The sequence below is a fragment of the Eubalaena glacialis genome, chromosome 3 (assembly GCF_028564815.1).
Source record: "Eubalaena glacialis isolate mEubGla1 chromosome 3, mEubGla1.1.hap2.+ XY, whole genome shotgun sequence".
Lineage (NCBI taxonomy): Eukaryota > Metazoa > Chordata > Mammalia > Artiodactyla > Balaenidae > Eubalaena > Eubalaena glacialis.
In genome coordinates this window covers 14,906,841-14,922,450 of record NC_083718.1, presented here as the reverse complement: position 1 = coordinate 14,922,450, position 15,610 = coordinate 14,906,841, and the positions used below count along the sequence as shown (strand labels likewise).

The 15,610-nt window shown below is 39.7% G+C and overlaps 1 protein-coding gene across 1 annotated transcript in view; it reads left to right on the top strand.

Annotated features, from left to right (window-relative positions):
* USH2A (usherin) overlaps positions 1-15,610 on the top strand; it is a 795,289-nt gene that overhangs the window by 735,200 nt on the left and 44,479 nt on the right. The window contains exons 64-66 of the mRNA XM_061185303.1: positions 10,327-10,536; positions 12,410-12,648; positions 13,517-13,725. Coding sequence (XP_061041286.1) covers positions 10,327-10,536; positions 12,410-12,648; positions 13,517-13,725 — 658 coding nt within the window. The remainder of the gene's footprint in view (positions 1-10,326; positions 10,537-12,409; positions 12,649-13,516; positions 13,726-15,610) is intronic.

The following is a 15,610-nucleotide window of genomic DNA, read 5'->3' as shown; positions in this document are numbered from 1 at the left end:
CCTGTACCCCAGATCGGCGCTGCTTCTCACCCATGTTGTGACAGTACCTTCTCCAGTAGAATTCTTTTTGGGCTAGAGGATCACCTGGCAAGCTTTGGCTTGCCGCTCTGTGATTATTCATAAAACACTAAGTAACTCTGAAGGCTTTAGGAGGATTGCACTTAAGTACTTGGGCTAATGGTGTATTTCCATTAAATTCCAAATAAATGTCTTGGTCTCTACGAAGCAATCAAATCTACAGATGGTGACAAAAACGTTAACATATTGAAGTAAATCAGATGCCGTCGATGAAAATCTTTAAGAAGATGGTCAAGGCTTTCTCTTGTAAATTGAGTTATCTATCTGTTGATGGATCTGATCATTACTAAGATGCCTATAAGTGTCTAGGAAACTGTACAGTTCTCTCCCAAAGGCATATTTTCAATGGAAATTGGAAACAAAATTCTTCACTTTGAAGAATCCATTGAATTGCTCCACCATTTTCTTTTTACATACTTTGGGGTGCTTTTGAGAAATTTTAATTAATAATAATGTAAAATGGAGGATACCATCCAATCAACAGATTTTGATGCAGCAGCAATATTTCTGAAAAGCCAGGCTTTTATTTATTCTAACCCTCAGAGTTCTAGAGTGGAGAAGTACCCAGAGACAGAGACACAGAGAGATGAGGGCTGACCTCAGAATGCAGTGAGGGTTTTCAAATCTATTGTTGATCCATAACAGCTAAATGGACCCAGAAATGAGTTATAGAATTGCTATTTAGTCTCACTTTCTCTTCCAAGGGGTCATATCCTGACTTTTCACACAAATAATATAATAATAACCATCGTTATGTATTTAGTGCTTGCTATGTGCTAAAGACTATGTTAAAAATTTTACATACATTAACTTATAATAATCATTTGAGACAAGGATTATTCTGAATAATTACCCTTAGAAATCTGAGGCACTGCGAGGTTAGTTAACATACCCAAGGATGCAGCTGGTAAGCAGGAGAACTTGAATTTGAACATAGAAATTCAAGTTCTAAAGACTGTGTTCTTAAATTCACCCTCCGGTTACTTCAAATCGTGTTTGTGTACAGCTCTGGGGCTTTCAAAATCTTAATAAAATATTTATAAATGTACTTATCCACCGCCACATTCCTCAAAATTTATAGCAACTTTATTGCATGTAAATCTCAGAATAGTCCTGTGAGGTAGAGATTATTTTTTCCATATAATCAGGAAACTGAATGACCCAGTGAGGTGCCCAGTCAGAAAATGTTAGAGTCAGAACTTGGGTCTAGATGTTCTGACCCCAAATCCCGTCATCATTCTGCTGAAGCACAGTGTCCTCAAGTCACACCCATCAGGAGCGTGAACTCCTGACTCTGCAAAGATAAACCGACTCGAGTTGTAAACTAGGCTGCATGACTTATTGGTTCTGTGTCCTCAGCCAGTAATTTACTCTCTAAGCCTCAGTTTCCTTACCTGTAAAATTGGGAATGAAAAAGCCTACCTTAGTAGTTTTACTGACCAGGGTTCTTAGCCTCCTTAATCAATATAAATTGATCAGAGGCCAGACAAGAAATTCAGGCAAGGCTTTATTGGGGCCCCTGCTGCAGCAGGAGGGGAGCGAGAACAAGTAACAGGTTTCCTTGCTTGCTCGCCAAGGCAGTGGGGAGCTGGTTCCTTACATGGGGTGAGGTTAGGGATGTGTCCATGGGTCGGGTCGGAGCGGGGGTTTAGGTGATCTGTCCACCCCTTTGGTGATGTTGAGTGCAGGGGGCATGTGCAGTACCCCACTTTTGCTCCTGGCTCTTCAGAAGTGGCAGTTGGCTTTTTTTGGTCTTCTTGTATCTTGTTGTCCATAATTTTGCCCCAAACTTGCATGCACATAGTTATTTTCAGTCCCTTATAGTTTCTTTGTATTTTGTAGCTTGAGGAGACGTTTGTCCAGATGCAAGCACTGCAGCAAAGTGTCCCAGGTCCCAGCCTGTTTCAGTAGGATTGCTGTGAGCTTTAAATAAGTTAATTTAAAGGCCAGGACAGTGTCACTCACATATAAAAGTAAAATTTAAGATATAAATATATAGGAATTAGTCAATATCCAGTTTTCCCTCTACAATGTAAATCAGATAGTCGCTCCCTTACAGGGAGCCCTCCCTTGGCCTCCCATGAAATGCACACTCCTCTCTGGCTCAGTGAGGTCTTTCATGGTCTGACTTTTGACCACATCTGTCCTCATCCTGTCGCTCTCTGGCCCTTACTCTCCAAGTCCAGCTGCACCAAACTTTTTTGAGACTCCAGCCTCGTGGCCTTTTGCACTTGCCCTCCCTTTGCCTAGAATGTTCTTCCCCCAGGTCTTCATATGGTGGCCTCCTTCTTGTCCTTAGTATCCCAGCTTGATTATCACCTCCTGAGAGCACCTCCTGAACAACTCAACCATTCTCTACTCCATTGCTATATGCTGTAAGTTGTTTCCTTTCTAGCTTGTATCATCACCTTTTTGTTTTTTGTTTATTGGCTGGCTCTCCCTAACAGGGTGTTGACTCCAGCCTTGTTCACTGTTGTCTCCCCAGCTCATAGAATAGTGCCCGGCACGTAGAATGCCTCAGTGAGTATGGATGATAAATAATCTTACCTAGTTAACTATACTATCACTTCTTGAGATGTTAATCGTGATTGGTGATTGTGAGCTTAGCTTACTCTAGCAACTAACTGTGGAGAAAGGATATGATTCCAGTGTTACGTTAGTAGGGTATAGTTATGATCTCAGTTAACACAGTGGAATTTACGTGCATTTACACATGTTTGGAACAGTAGGGAAAGTATTTGAGTAGTATTTGCCTCTGTATAACATGCAATATTGTTTAAAGCATGACACGTGGCAGCAGGTATGGATGTCGTGATGTTTGCGGTCATTGTCACCACCTCACTTTAGGGCTGTTCTCTGCAGAAACAGCCAGTCCGTGCAGGGGTCAATGACAGCCCTAGGGCAGGACAAACACTTACAAGATGTGTCCAGACCCTCCTTCAATAGAAAAAAGTAGAGAGTTCAGGCTTTAACGTCACATACCCGTATTAGAAGGCTGGCCCTACCACATACCAAGGTGCATAAACTTCTCTGTGCCTCTGTTTCCCTGTGTGTAAACTGGTGATGATGCTAATACCAGCCTCATAGGCTTGGTGAGAGGATGAAATAAATTAGTACATGCAATACCCTTATAAAAGTATAAGTGCTCAATAAACCCATGACCTACTTATACATATCCTCCATGAGAGCTGGATGGGACTGGGTTCCTATTTTCTCTCAGGGAGAGCAGACACAAGCAATAAAAAGGAGTATGATAAATTCCAAATTTTCATTATCATTATGAACATCACATGGAAGCTAGTTTCAGTACTCCCCACTAATACTGAAGCCAATTTTCCCCTCCTTATATTTTAGAAGAGAGCCATTAATATTTATTGAGCACCCACAAAGGGCAAGGCTGTGTGCTCAGCAGTAGTGACAGAAGACACCCATTTCTAGCAAGGAAAATGTCTTGTAATCTCGTTACTAGCTTCACATCTCTGAATTTCAAAAGCACCAGTAGAAAGGAACACAATGTTCTGCTGTACCCTTCGTCCCCTGGGTCCCAGAATTCAATTAAAATCGTGTTCCATCTTGCCTGATCCAAAGTGTTTTAGATTAAAGAAGGCTGGAACGCAAGCACCATATCTGTAAAAGCATAACTATTAATGGACCCAGCAAAGCACCATGCAAACAGAGATGCTGCAAAAAGTCCATTTGATGATGAAAGAAAATCAGATAGGTAGATGGTTAAACAGATAGCTACACAGAGCTTTTCAGCAAGTTATTCCTTTATGACTGCAGCCTACAGGACTGTTCATGAAATTTTTTTTTTTTAATCTTGTTATCATATCATTTCAGATTTATTGCCTTCTCTTTTTAGCCACGAGTCTCTCTTAACCACGGTTCTGGCAAAGCCCATTTTGGCACGTTGCTCTTCGAACATATTCAAAACCCACGGCAAGCTACCCTTTAAAAAGACATTAGCGTGAGTGCCATGGGAAAATATACTCCAAGGTTGTAGATGAATTGATATGATTTCCTTGATTGTATCTTTTTATTTATGAGGCATAATTTATGAGCGCTGGAGCGCAAACTGCAGTGAGTGATGACTAACTACAGCCCAAGTCATAAATCAGGAGCAGTGAAAGAAGAGGTGATTTTGATCGAATCTATTGAATTAGCTGTTGGCCTCAGCCAATACAGGTATCGGAAAGACCTTTTTAATATCTATTTGTCTCTCTTCTGGGAGTGTGATAACAATCTCATTACATGCCCCTAAGAAACAGATAATTTAATTGTTTGCCTGTTAACATGCAACCTATTTACTCTTCTTATTAATTACTGGCATGGCTGTTCATGTTGGATTTTTGTTTACTTCTGATGTGAATCATCACGAAAATGTATTCACATTCTCCAGTTTTTATAATGATGTTGCCTCCCTAATGCTGCTTGATATGAAACAATATTGTGCAAATGTCTCTGTTTCATCAAAAATTATCATTATTCCACAAGGAAGTGTGTTTTAGAATATCACAGAAGTTGCAGAGAACTGAAAAATCCCTCCATGTATTAATCCTCTGAGAGTAGCAGTTATACTACAACTCATAATAAACAGCCTGGAAAAAAGAGCAAAATCTCAAATTGCTTCAAGGACAAGGATAGCCACTGTCACTTACATTAGGAGTCAATAGATTAGTGGGGTTTTGTGAAAGATCACTGGCTTAATTTGGTTATTCCTGTGATCCATTTTTATATGGAATATGATAGCAAATACAAGACCAAGTAGACATCAGCTGGATGCTAACCGTATAGAAAGCATCACTAGGTATGTTCTCTTGGTCTTATCAAGACTTGTAGCATTTCCTCAGCCAAAAGAATCATAAGGTATTTTTACCATTAAGGACTTTTTTATTCCATGATAAAGGAAAAACACATCAAGAAACCCTGGAAATGTGGAAATGTACATTAAGAGTTTCTCTTTGTAGTGAGACTACACTTGGAAAATATCAGTCTTGGGGAATGTTATTTTAGAAAGCTATGAGCCATTGAGCGAGACAATGCATTAAAATGAAAACTACTTTACAGTTAAGTGTGGAAATTGTGCTAAAGCATAACTAGGTCAGTAACATAAGCACCCAATGGGCCACCACTCTAAGAGAATTTCTGAAGCATCTCCCCTTCTCCCATCCTCGGCAGAGTCGTGGGTCCTTCTCTTTCTCTTTCACAAAATTTATTACAACTGTTTCCATTCACAAATTCTTGCTTTCCTTCTGGAATAAAATCAGAAGGAGAAATGTTGGGTGAGAGGAATTAGGAGCATTTTAGAATAGTTAATAATATTCATCTGGGCTGTAAGGAAAAAGTAGACCCAACGAGTTCCAGAAAGATCAGTGTTTCAAGAAATTTGCACCTGGAGTGAAAACTAGGCAGCAAATGGTTGTTCTCCAAAGCTAGTGAACTCTGGTTCTGCTTGGAACTGTGGCCACTGTAATAAACTCGGTGGTGATCATTGCAATTGTAACATATGCAACCAGATACATGCTGTGTGCTTATTTGAATGGCTGAAGGTAATGACAAAAGTAATGCAAAGTACAACTCTAAATAGACAACACATGAACAGAAATTGAAAAAAATGTATGGTGCCTAGATTTGTGTACCTGGTTCTATAGAGAAGAGCTCTCTATGTTTCTCAAATAAGACTGGGTACAAGAATCACTTGGAAATCTGTTTAAAAGGCAGGTTCTGAGATCTTTTCACTATAAATTATCTTACAAGAACGCAAGATGATTTTGATGATTGTAGCCAAGGAACACATTTTGACAAAGACTCCTCTGAAGGAAGATTTCTAAGAGGCAGTTTTCAACAGAGGACAAACAACTGAGCCCATTGTTTCCACAGCAATGAGATCTGGGCAGCGTGGTGACAGATGCTGACATTTCATGTAATTAAAACTTTATAAAGCAAAATACAGCGATTAGACCTGGGGGATGGGGAGGGGAGCAGAGTAAATAAAAGAACAATTTTATTTTTTAATGGAAAACAGCATAAAGATAGTAATAGTCACTAGTTAGATATCAAAAATTAGATTGAAAACAAATAGATCTATTCTTTCACTAGTCAGTTATAGAATTTATGGTTAGATCATTTTAGTTATTTTTAATTTATTCAAATAGTTAACCTGTGTTTTCTATGACATCTTCTTACATTGTAACTCCTTTCGCAGTTTCATCCAAAACGTTAGAGAGGAAAACACCCCAACTTGGCCAGTCCTAACTTGTTCTCATTTTTAACAGCTCTGCATTGGGAAGTTCCTAACTCTTATAATATGTGTGTGTGTGTGTGTGTGTGTGTACACACACATGTGCAAGTGTTCATTAAACCCAAATAATAAGTTACTTTAGTGGAAATTTTAATCATCTAATTTTTTTATTATAAAAAAATGTTCAATTCCACTGATGCTGTGGGTTTAAGGATATTCTGAATAAATGAAAGATAAAAGTATCCTTACTTTTTTTTCTCTTGGCCATGGAATTCATAAGCTGTACTTCGTTTCCAGCTCTTAAAATGTCCCTTCTTTTTTGTGAGTAGCTCACACATTGTTTATATACTCAATGATCATGTGAGGGAATCTTGGGATACAAACCAGATGGATTGGCTTATCAGTTAGGTAACAAGTAGATAGATAGGCGATAGATGATAGATAGATAGGATAGATTGAGATAGACAAAGTAGGCAACTCTACGTCTGTTCTCAAGATACTTAATTTCTTGATTCGTTAAAAATAAAAGATCAGGGCATATTATTCAAATTTTCCCACTCAAGATCTCTGCTTTTTCTTTCTCTACCATATAAAGATGGACCCAAATCTTGGGGCCATTATTTCTCAGTAGAAATAAATCATAAGCATAATCTGTTAGTATTTTTGTCTTGAACCTTGAACTATACTTTAGTTCCTTTATCTTTTTTTAATAAATTTATTTATTTTATTTTATTGTTTTACTCTATTTATTCTTTTTGGCTGCGTTGGGTCTTTGTTGCTGCACGCGGCTTTCTCTAGTTGCGGCGAGTGGGGGCTGCTCTTCGTTGCGGTGCGTGGGCTTCTCATTGCGGTGGCTTCTCTTGTTGCGGAGCACGGGCTCTCGGCGCGCGGGCTTCAGTAGTTGTGGCTCGTGGGCTCTAGAGCGTAGTCTCAGTAGTTGTGGCGCACGGGCTTAGTTGCTCCGCGGCATGTGGGATCTTCCCGGACCAGGGCTTGAACCCATGTCCCCGGCATTGGCAGGCGGATTCTTAACCACTGAGCCACCAGGAAAGCCCTAGTTCCTTTATCTCTTGTTTAGCTGGGCATAGACAAAAATCTACTGCGATTTTTGGATAAAGGACTTTTTACCTCGAGAGAGAGAGACAGAGAGAGAAAGAAAGAATATCACTGACAGTTTCTTTTTGACTTTTCTTCTGGTGGTTTGGTATAAGAGACAATGCCTTGTTGGTGCAAGATTTGTGAAATCCATAATGCTTCATTAGCACAGCTTTCTCTTCATTGTAACAGCTTTCATTTTCAGAGGAGCTCATGTAAATAGGTTGCTCCTGCTTTGCATAAGCATGTTGATTTATATGAATGCTATTTTGATCTCAAATTGATTGAATACTAAAAAGAAAGACTAGGAAAAAAGCACTGTATTATGAAGGTCTCCTGTCAAAGACAAAAGACACTAGATCCTACATACATTTCCACTTACTGATGGGGAATTCTGTATTGCCTAGGTTTTAGAAGAGAATATTTCTAAAGATACATAGCAAAATACCACACTATTGAGATGCAAGTATTTTAAAATACCATGGATTAAATTACATTTTGGAACTAGGACTCCTCCACCCCCGTTTGCCCATGTAACGCAGAAAGGCATGAGGTCTAGTCCTATCTGCCAACAGCAGCATTAAAAAGCCTTAATAGATTGGATGCTCAGTAATTAATTGGCAACTTGCTGAATTTTTATTTTGTCAAGCCCAGTTGCACTTTCCTCCTTGTGTTCTTCTCTATCCTTTGTGGCCCCCACTAAAATTCTGTATACCCTTAAATCACCAGGCAAAGCCCTTCTCTTGGCAAAGAATTTGATATCAATATGTGCACCTTATTTTGCATCCCTTTCTCAAGAATATTTTCCTTTCAATCTTTGTTACTCGTCGTGTAATCAAAAATACTCCCCTTACCCCACAGCAAGACATTTGCAGTAAAAGAGGTTAGTCTGGAGCAGACTGAGGAGTCCAAGACTCTTTCTCATCAGCCCTGAAATCTGACCTCCTCATCAATTACCTCCTATAGCTACCCTCCCTGTTGTAAGACTGACCATGGCCATTCCAGAGCGGATGCTAAGAGCAGCTACAGTTGTGTTCTGCCCTGTACTCTGGTTTCCATGGAGCCTAGCTTTCCCATTGCTAAGACAGTTTCCTGCTCCTTACTTCCCTGGGCCTATCAAAACAAACCTCTATCATTTGAGACAACCTGGGCATGTCTATTTACCCTTGCAAGCTAAGAGACTTTACCCTATCCAGAATTGCAGTTGGATAATTGTCTATAGAAAAGTCATTTAATATTCATGATCCTGAGTATCTTATTTATGTGTATGGATGACATACAGAATCAAAAGCACAGTTTACTGGGAAGAGCAATAAAATTTATTAGCGAGTAGAATTCTAGTTTCAGTTCTAGTGACTTCTGTCACCTTGAACAAGAGAGTCACATTTCAGAGCCTTGATTTCCTCATCTGTAAAAGGGGCTAATAATACATTCTCCAGCCACCTTGCGAGGTTGTGTTGTGAGGACCAAGTCAGCGAACGTTTGTTAAAGTGCTTTGTAAAGTATAGAATTTATACAAATGTTAATGGTTATTATGCAAACTATGAGAGAAATGGATCAGAGCTCTGAAAAGAACAGGTTCTGCTTTGTAAGTAGGATAGTTACCTCTTTTTAAAATGTGGCATGTATGTCAACTATTTCTCAATAAAACTGGGGCAAAATACGGGGTTTCTGGCAATCCTATCAGCAAGAGGCTGGAGATTTGCATTTGACAGCAATCCAAGAGCAATTCAACATCAGAAATTTTACTTTTACAAAGAAATCTGCATTAAAAAAAAAAAGTACAGAAACACTGATAGAAGTTAGCCTAAGTACTGAAAATCTCTCCAATATTTATTTATTCTCTTAAAATTATTATTGATGCGAAAGCAAAATAAACAAAAATGAAACTAAACTCTCACTGCAAAGTATTCTCCTACAGTGTTTTCTAAATATCTCGTATTTTGAACATTCCGCATGCTCTTTTAACACCGCACACCTAGAACGTGTGTACTATAGAATCAAACAAGTTTTCCAGACTTGTCTTTAAAAGCTCAGAACAAATTTTTATATATATATATATACACACCTATATAATTATATAAAACATGTATATATCATATAATGGTATATATTGTAATTATATATAGCATATATATTGTATATATTGTAATATTTGTGTGTGTATGTTTACATATATAAATACACAAAGACACCAAATGAGGGGAAAATTTCCTGAGGTCAGACTTGCACAACATGAACGCTTACTAAGGAAGACTCCTACTCCTAAACATGCAGACAGTCTGCTCGTATTGCCGTTTAGATCTATCATCCTGATTGATCACTGTGTAGTTGGCTATTATTGGGCCTAATTTAACCCTATCCACTCACACATCCATCTACTCTGTCTATTGTACCTGACATGCTACAAATTACTTACTCATGCAAATGATGACCTAAGGCAACCTTTTAGGATATTCGTGTTTAATTATACAAATGGTGCTTGATAAATAAGATTACACCTCCTTCCATATGTTTATTCCCTCCTTGATGAAAGGAAAATTCAATTTTCATGCAGATTGGGTGGGGATGGGGTTTAAGAATTGCTGAGTTTTATGGAGTCTGCAGATCCATCCAGTTTGCAGAAGCTGACAAAATCACTCCACACCCCGCACAGAGATGAGCATTTTTTCATTAGGCTTAAATCAGCCATCAGCCAGCTTGTGTTCAGAAATCGGGACTCTAATAGGACCCCCTCTGTGTTCACAGGGTCAAAGGCTAAAAACAGGAAGGACCTGCCCTCCTTTGCAATTACAAAGTTGCAAGATCAAAGTTTATCTCATTCTGTTGTTTTCAGTTGCTCTGAGTTGTCGACTTCTCTGCAGCCTGAGGTTATCTGGCTTTTGACTGGTCTTATTGATTTCTTTTTGGAGGTCTGGGCCGTGAATTCAGCAGGAAAAGCCCCCAGTAGCTGGACGCGGTGTAGAACTGGGCCCGCCCCCCCGGAAGGTCTCAGGGCCCCCAAGTTCCATGCGGTCTCTGCCACCCAAGCAGTGGTCAACATCAGCGCCCCCCGGAAGCCCAACGGGATTGTCAGTCTCTACAGATTGTTCTCCAACGATACCAGCGGGACCCAGATGGTGGTGAGAGCAGCATTCTGATGGGTTTATTTAAAACAAATCATCAACCATGGTGTCCTTGCTTTTCTTCCCCTTGATCCTTCTTTCTTATCCATCTGTTCTCAATTGCCCTGTGATGACCTTAGGGGCACAAAGATCCCTCTGCAAAGAAATAACATTAGGAAACATACAGAATATACATAAATGCTCGGGGAGAGGAGGGCTAAATGTGGTATTAAAGACTCCACAGATCTTGTAAGGAACCTAAGACTTTAGAGATAATCAAATTAGTTGAATTAATTTAATTAGAAAACACATGTCAAGCACTCAACGTAGTAGGCTTATAGTAAGGGGCCAACAAAGGGTCTCTGTTGGTGGTGTAAATCTTAATATGAAAAAGGAAAAAGTAGAGCAAAGGATATCCTCGGAATCCCCATTTTGGCACGAGCAAATCTCTAAGAGCACACTGAAATCTCAGACTTTGTTTTGGTGACTTCTAGAAAGTTCTAGGTCTTTGGAAGAAACAACAGCTCAGCTCAGCCCTACTCCACTGTTTGTGTATTAACACATTTGGGGCACATCGAGGAGACAAGATGGTCTGTGGAGGGAAATCATCTTTCACACTGTGTTTTAGCCAAGCCATTCACTGAAAGGGACACCAAATAATCAACTAGACCAGTTCCTGCATTATTTAAATGAAGAGACTACCTGCCAGGGGATGAAGTCTCTTTTCTCTGCAGGACAGCTGGTGTCACTCTCACATTTCTCATAAATAAGTATAGATTAGAATACTTTGTTCACACAAACCTCATAGAGAAATTGCACAGATCCTGGTATGACATGATAAATTATTTAGACCAGTTGAGGGAACAATTTTGGCAAGTGTGGAGAAATCCTCTGAGGCCAGCGTAGCAGGTATTGAAACACAATTTCAAAAGATAACTCACATGCAAGGAAGTCTTGTACGGAATGTTAAAGAAATATTAGCATATTTTCTACAAGGCTTCCGATTCAATAAATATAGATGATGTAAATACAATCAACCCTTGATTATCCATGCTTATAAAATGATAATATTAATAAACTAAAATAATTTCTATTTGGAGTGCCTTGTATGCATTTTTTTTAAACAACAGGTAGCTCTTCTTAATTAAATGTTGCTTATGTCAATGTGAAAATGAGTTTCCAGTCTCTGAGCTCTTCTATTCCAAAGAGCACTGAATAAAACCACAATAAGGTAAAAATATTTGCTCCAGATAAACCAAAAAGTTTATAATACAACAAAGATGATTGAGGAAAAAACTATATTTCATACAGATCAACACCCTTAGAGGAAGATATGGACTTTCAAACTCTTAAATATATGTAAATATACAAATATAGATATAATATATATTTCAAGCTCTTAAATACTCAACTCTAAGATTTGAGGGGATTTGAGGGGAGTTTTGACCTCAAAATTACATGCAAGTTAACAATGGCAGAATATGGACCTTAGTGAATGTTGACTTAGAAATATAATTCAAATATAGATTTTGTTTTTCGAAAAGGCATCATTCTGAGGGTCACAGAACTTGGTCAGTATTTTGTGAGTTTTGAGCCATTTTCTAATATCTCTTTATGGTAATAGACAACATTGTTCCCTGTGATTTCTATCCTGTTGCCTCAAACTTCTATCAAACTGTTATCTCATTGCATGTTTTTGCATGTTTAAGCCATGCCTCTCCAGCTGGATTGGTCATTCCTAAGGGTAAATATTGTGATAGATGCCAGGGTGCATCTCCCAGAGTAACTAGCGTGGCACTCTATTCATAGAATGCGTGGTACACGATAGAAGTGAACCAACTGTCTGTGACTTGCGACTGGGCCTCATCTAGTCTTCTCTCTCCTCCTACAGCTGGCTGAAGGCCTGGCCACCCAGCAGACGCTTCATGGCCTGCAGCCCTTCACGACCTACTCCATTGCGGTGGAGGCCTGTACTTGCTTCAATTGTTGCAGCCAAGGGCCAACAGCAGAGCTGAGAACTCATCCTGCTCCACCATCAGGACTGTCCTCTCCCCAAATCCAGACACTGGCCTCGAGGACAGCCTCCTTCCAGTGGAGTCCCCCGCTGTTCCCCAACGGTGTCATTCAAAGGTAGTGTGGGAGAGCCAAAAGGACAAATAAACCGAAATAAGACATGAACACAGATATGCAGCTACCCAGCCCTCCCCAAGGAAGACTTGCTGATTGAACAGACACCTAGAGCAAAATAGACAGATCAATTGATTTGAGTGGTCACATTCCCCACAAAGTGTTTCAATCATAAATCAGCTAAGGATATAGAAGGGTGAACAACAAAATTTTCTTTAAATAAGAAAGACGAGGCAAGGACTTCCCTGGCGGTCCAGTGGCTAAGACTCAGCACTTCCACTGCAAGGGGCACGGGATCGATCCCTGGTCCCTCATGACACGCAGTGCAGCCAAAAAAAAGAACAAGGCAATGTGTTCCCATTCATTGAAAGGATGTGCTCTTCCTCACGGTTCCCTGGAATTTTTCATTCTACAGGGCTCAGCTAGAACGTAAGGAACTTCTGTGACTAAATCAGAATTTCCTTGATCCAATTTAAAATGTCGTAATGAACCAGTGTTTGAAAGACCAAAGAAGTTACTTCACTCAAGATAATCTGGAGGAAAAAAAGATATTCTTTATTTTCAACAGAGAAGAACAGTTTTATCACTCTCTTCTAAAAAGAGAGAAATATCTTATCTCTACCAACAAGGATTCCTGGCTGCTGGGGGGACAGCAACATGTGTATACATGTGACTTCTCTTATCATTTCTCTGGTTCCATTTGCTGCCCATTTCCAACAGCATTAAATAAAGTGTTTCTGAGAGCAGTCTCCCACAAATGGGAATTTGAAAGAGCTGGCAGTTCAGTGAAAACAAAATATCAACAGGTTTAAAAGAGAGTTAGACTAATTCCTTTGCCTGTTTTCTCTTTATGTGTCCATTCTCATTCCAGCTATGAGCTCCAACTCTACATGGCTTGCCCTCTGGATTCAGCCACCCCCTGTACTCCCAGCCAAACCGAGACAAAGTACACTGGGCCAGGACCAAGAGCCAGCCTCGGGGGTCTCCAGCCCTACACCACCTACAAGCTGAGGGTGGTGGCCCACAATGAGGTGGGCAGCACGGCCTCTGAATGGATCAGCTTCATCACCCAAAAAGAATGTGAGTAGAAGTGGCTGCCACCATAAGCCAAAAAGGTAGGAGGGCAGCCGGAGGGGGAAGCTTGTCCTGAAAGGTAGGGGGAAAACAGTTTGCTAAAAGGACTGAGTGTTCAGTTCCTTTGAATGCTACTGAGACATCAGTGAAGATGACTATTGGGGAAAAATGCCCATTGGATTAAATAATATGGAGATCAAGAGTGAGTTTAGGAAGATTTTTCATGTAGCAATGGGATGAAAGCCAATGAAGAGAAAGCTACTACATGGGGAAGACGAAAACAAACACTTAAGATGACTTTTTTTCTTTTTTTCTTTATTTATTTTGAGATAACTTTTTAGAGAAGTTTGCCATTCCTTTTCTTTTCAAATGACGTGGCGTCATAGCTCACATTTCTGGAAAGCTTTGATATACGGCACTGCCAGGAAAAGCAAAAGGGCTACTGAGTGCAGAAAAGGGCAGTTAGCTAATCAATTGGGGCCTCCTTACATTTCTATAAAATAAGTCCTTTTCAGATTTTATAAGGTTTATATGTCTACTGTTTAAAAATGGCAAATACAAAAGGTATTAAGAATAAAATAAGTACTTACAATTAGAGCCAGCTACGTAATTTGTGGGTTCCACTGGAAAATGAAAATATGGGGCCCCTTGTTCAAAAATCATTAACAATTTCAAGATAATGACAGCAGAGCATCAAACTAAGTCCATAATTCTTCTACATGAGGGATCCTGGGCAGCTGCACAGGTCACACAACCATGAAGCCAGTCCTGCTTATAATCCCACCACACCCAGAGGCAACCACCATTAATATTTTGGCATAATTCATTCCTTTAATCCCTTTTTTATGCAGAGTTTTTATTACATGGCTGAGATCATACTCTAATGAAAATTTCAGAGTCTGCTTTTTATACCTGACATTATTTTATTTGCATTTCCCATGGCATTAAAAACTCTTTAGCCACCAAGGTTAATGGCTATATAACATTCCATCCTATGAATAAATTGGGCATTTCAGTTGTTTCTAATATTTTCCTTTTATAAATGTGGTGAGAAAGTTTGTGAACAAATCTTTGTGTGAATGTCTGGTTATCTTCTTAAATGGCAACAAATGGAATTTACTACATCAGGAATTTTAAGTATTTTAAGGCTTTGCACACTTATTGCAAATTTGCTTTCCAGAAACATTATATCAGATTATAACCTCATCTTCAGAATTTGGCACTGACATATTTAAAGTAAGAGTTATGCATTCGTGAAAGTTCACTGCCTCATACGAAGACTTTAATGTACCTGAGCAATAACATGGCAGGATGTTAGCAAGAGGTCATTTTTAGAGAGCCCTTGCTCGTTCCTGGCACTGTTCAAGCATTTTACAAATCATCCTTACCACAAACCTATGAAGTTAAGTACTATTATTAACCAAATTTATAGATGAGAAAACTGAGGCAGGGCTGTGGACTGCGCACTACAATTCCAGGATGCCATTCACATTGATTAGAATCTGAACTGAGGCTCCTGGAGCTATATGATGAGCTAAAGCCAGAGCTTAAGTCCCTCCAGTTTCCACACCTAGAAGGTAGAAGTGTTACTCTAAGTTCAGGATCACCCAGCTCAGCAGCACCCTCGGTACTGCTGTGTTAACCTGGTCAACTCACTACCTACTTTCTGTAACAGAGATTTCAGACCTTCTCCACCCTCCTCAAGCCTTCCACTTCTTCTCCTCCTTTTCCCAAAAGCCTATACAATCCTCACCCACCTCTCCCTAGAGTCTTGGCAGAACTCCTTGCCTCATAATTCACCAGGAAAGGAAATGTCATCAGTCAGTAATTTGCTCCCTTCCCACCCCAGACAGCCACGTGTCCTGCATCTGCATCATTCCCGCCAGGGACA